The following is a 1,432-nucleotide window of genomic DNA, read 5'->3' as shown; positions in this document are numbered from 1 at the left end:
GAAACACCTAAGGCTCCACGAGGCTCCGGCAGGGGATGGTGGCGAACCCTGTTGTAATCTTTCACCACAACTTTCTCTCACTCTTTCTTCCTGTTTCTGTTGTGCCTGTAATTCAAAGGGGTCAGCCTTGTCACACTCTGTGTCACACTGAATATCCCCGAGAACTACGTTAAGGGTACACGTGTCTGTGGAGTGCTCAGCCACTTGCACGTTAATTTCACGAGCAGGCTGTTTCCGTTGATCGGATCAACTGGAACCCTCGACGTCGTAAGCGACGGAGTGCCAACAACATATAGGGGCAGAGATGCCAAACAAGAATTGAGCCAGTAAGGGACAACTGGTCCAACCTGTACCAATATGGAAAAGAGGGAGAGAGAGCGGGGTCAGGAGGAGGAGGAGGAGGAGAGGAAAAAAAAGAGGCTGATGGTAGTGGAGGGGGAGGAGGAAAAGGAGAGGATGATGACAATGATAACAATAATAATGGCGATGATTAAGGTGATGACAGTGATGACAATGAAGAATGATAGAAATAAATGATACTCACTTGACCATAAACAAAACAATGAAGTGTCACACCCATAGCCCAAATATCCAGGGCCTGAAAAATCAAAAAATAAAATACAGAGTGAAATTACAATACTTAAAAATGTAGTAGTAGTAGTGGAGGTGGTGGTGGTGGTGGTAGTGGTGTTAGTAGTAGTCGTTGTGGTGGTGGTGGTGGTGGTGGTAGTAGTAGTTGTGGTGGTGGTAGTAGTGATGGTGGTGGTAGTAGTAGTAGCGGCAGTGTAGTAGTAGTGGTGGTGGTGGTGGTAGTAGTGGTGGTGGTGGTGGTGGTGGTAGTAGTAGTGATGGTGATAGTAGTAGTAGTAGTGGAGGTGGTGGTGGTGGTAGTGGTGTTAGTAGTAGTAGTAGTTGTGGTGGTATTAGTAGCGGCAGTGCAGTAGTAGTGATGGTGGTAATAATAGTGGTGGTGGTGGTAGCAGTAGTGGTGGTGATAGAAGTAGTAGTGGCGGTGGTGGTGGTGATAGTGGTGGTGGTAGTAGTAGTAGTGGTATGCACTGTAACTGCATCCGCTATTTGTTGATTACTCCCTATGTATTACTCGTGACAATGGAGGCGCAATGGCCCAGTGGTTAGGGCAGCGGACTCGCAGTCATAGGATCACGGTTTCGATTCCCAGACCAGGTGTTGTGAGTGTTTATTGAGCGAAAACTCCTAAAAGCTCCACGAGGCTCCGGCAGGGGATGGTGGCGAACCCTGCTGTACTCTTCCACCACAACTTTCTCTCTCTCTCTTTCTTCCTGTTTCTGTTGTGCCTGTAATTCAAAGGGTCAGCCTTGTCACACTGTGTCACGCTGAATATCCCCCCGAGAACTACGTTAAGGGTACACGTGTGTGTGGAGTGCTCAGCCACTTGCACGTTAATTTCACG

General features: G+C 48.0%; 1 protein-coding gene across 1 annotated transcript in view; it reads right to left on the bottom strand.

Annotated features, from left to right (window-relative positions):
• LOC106867747 (calcium/calmodulin-dependent protein kinase kinase 1-like) overlaps nt 1–1,432 on the bottom strand; it is a 21,893-nt gene that overhangs the window by 11,494 nt on the left and 8,967 nt on the right. Inside the window, exon 6 of the mRNA XM_052978078.1 lies at nt 545–615. Within this exon, the coding sequence (XP_052834038.1) occupies nt 545–615 (71 nt within the window). The remainder of the gene's footprint in view (nt 1–544; nt 616–1,432) is intronic.

The sequence above is a fragment of the Octopus bimaculoides genome, chromosome 30 (genome assembly GCF_001194135.2).
Source record: "Octopus bimaculoides isolate UCB-OBI-ISO-001 chromosome 30, ASM119413v2, whole genome shotgun sequence".
Taxonomy (NCBI): domain Eukaryota; kingdom Metazoa; phylum Mollusca; class Cephalopoda; order Octopoda; family Octopodidae; genus Octopus; species Octopus bimaculoides.
Note: the sequence above shows the minus strand (reverse complement) of the source record. Positions and strands in the feature narration are given on the sequence as shown.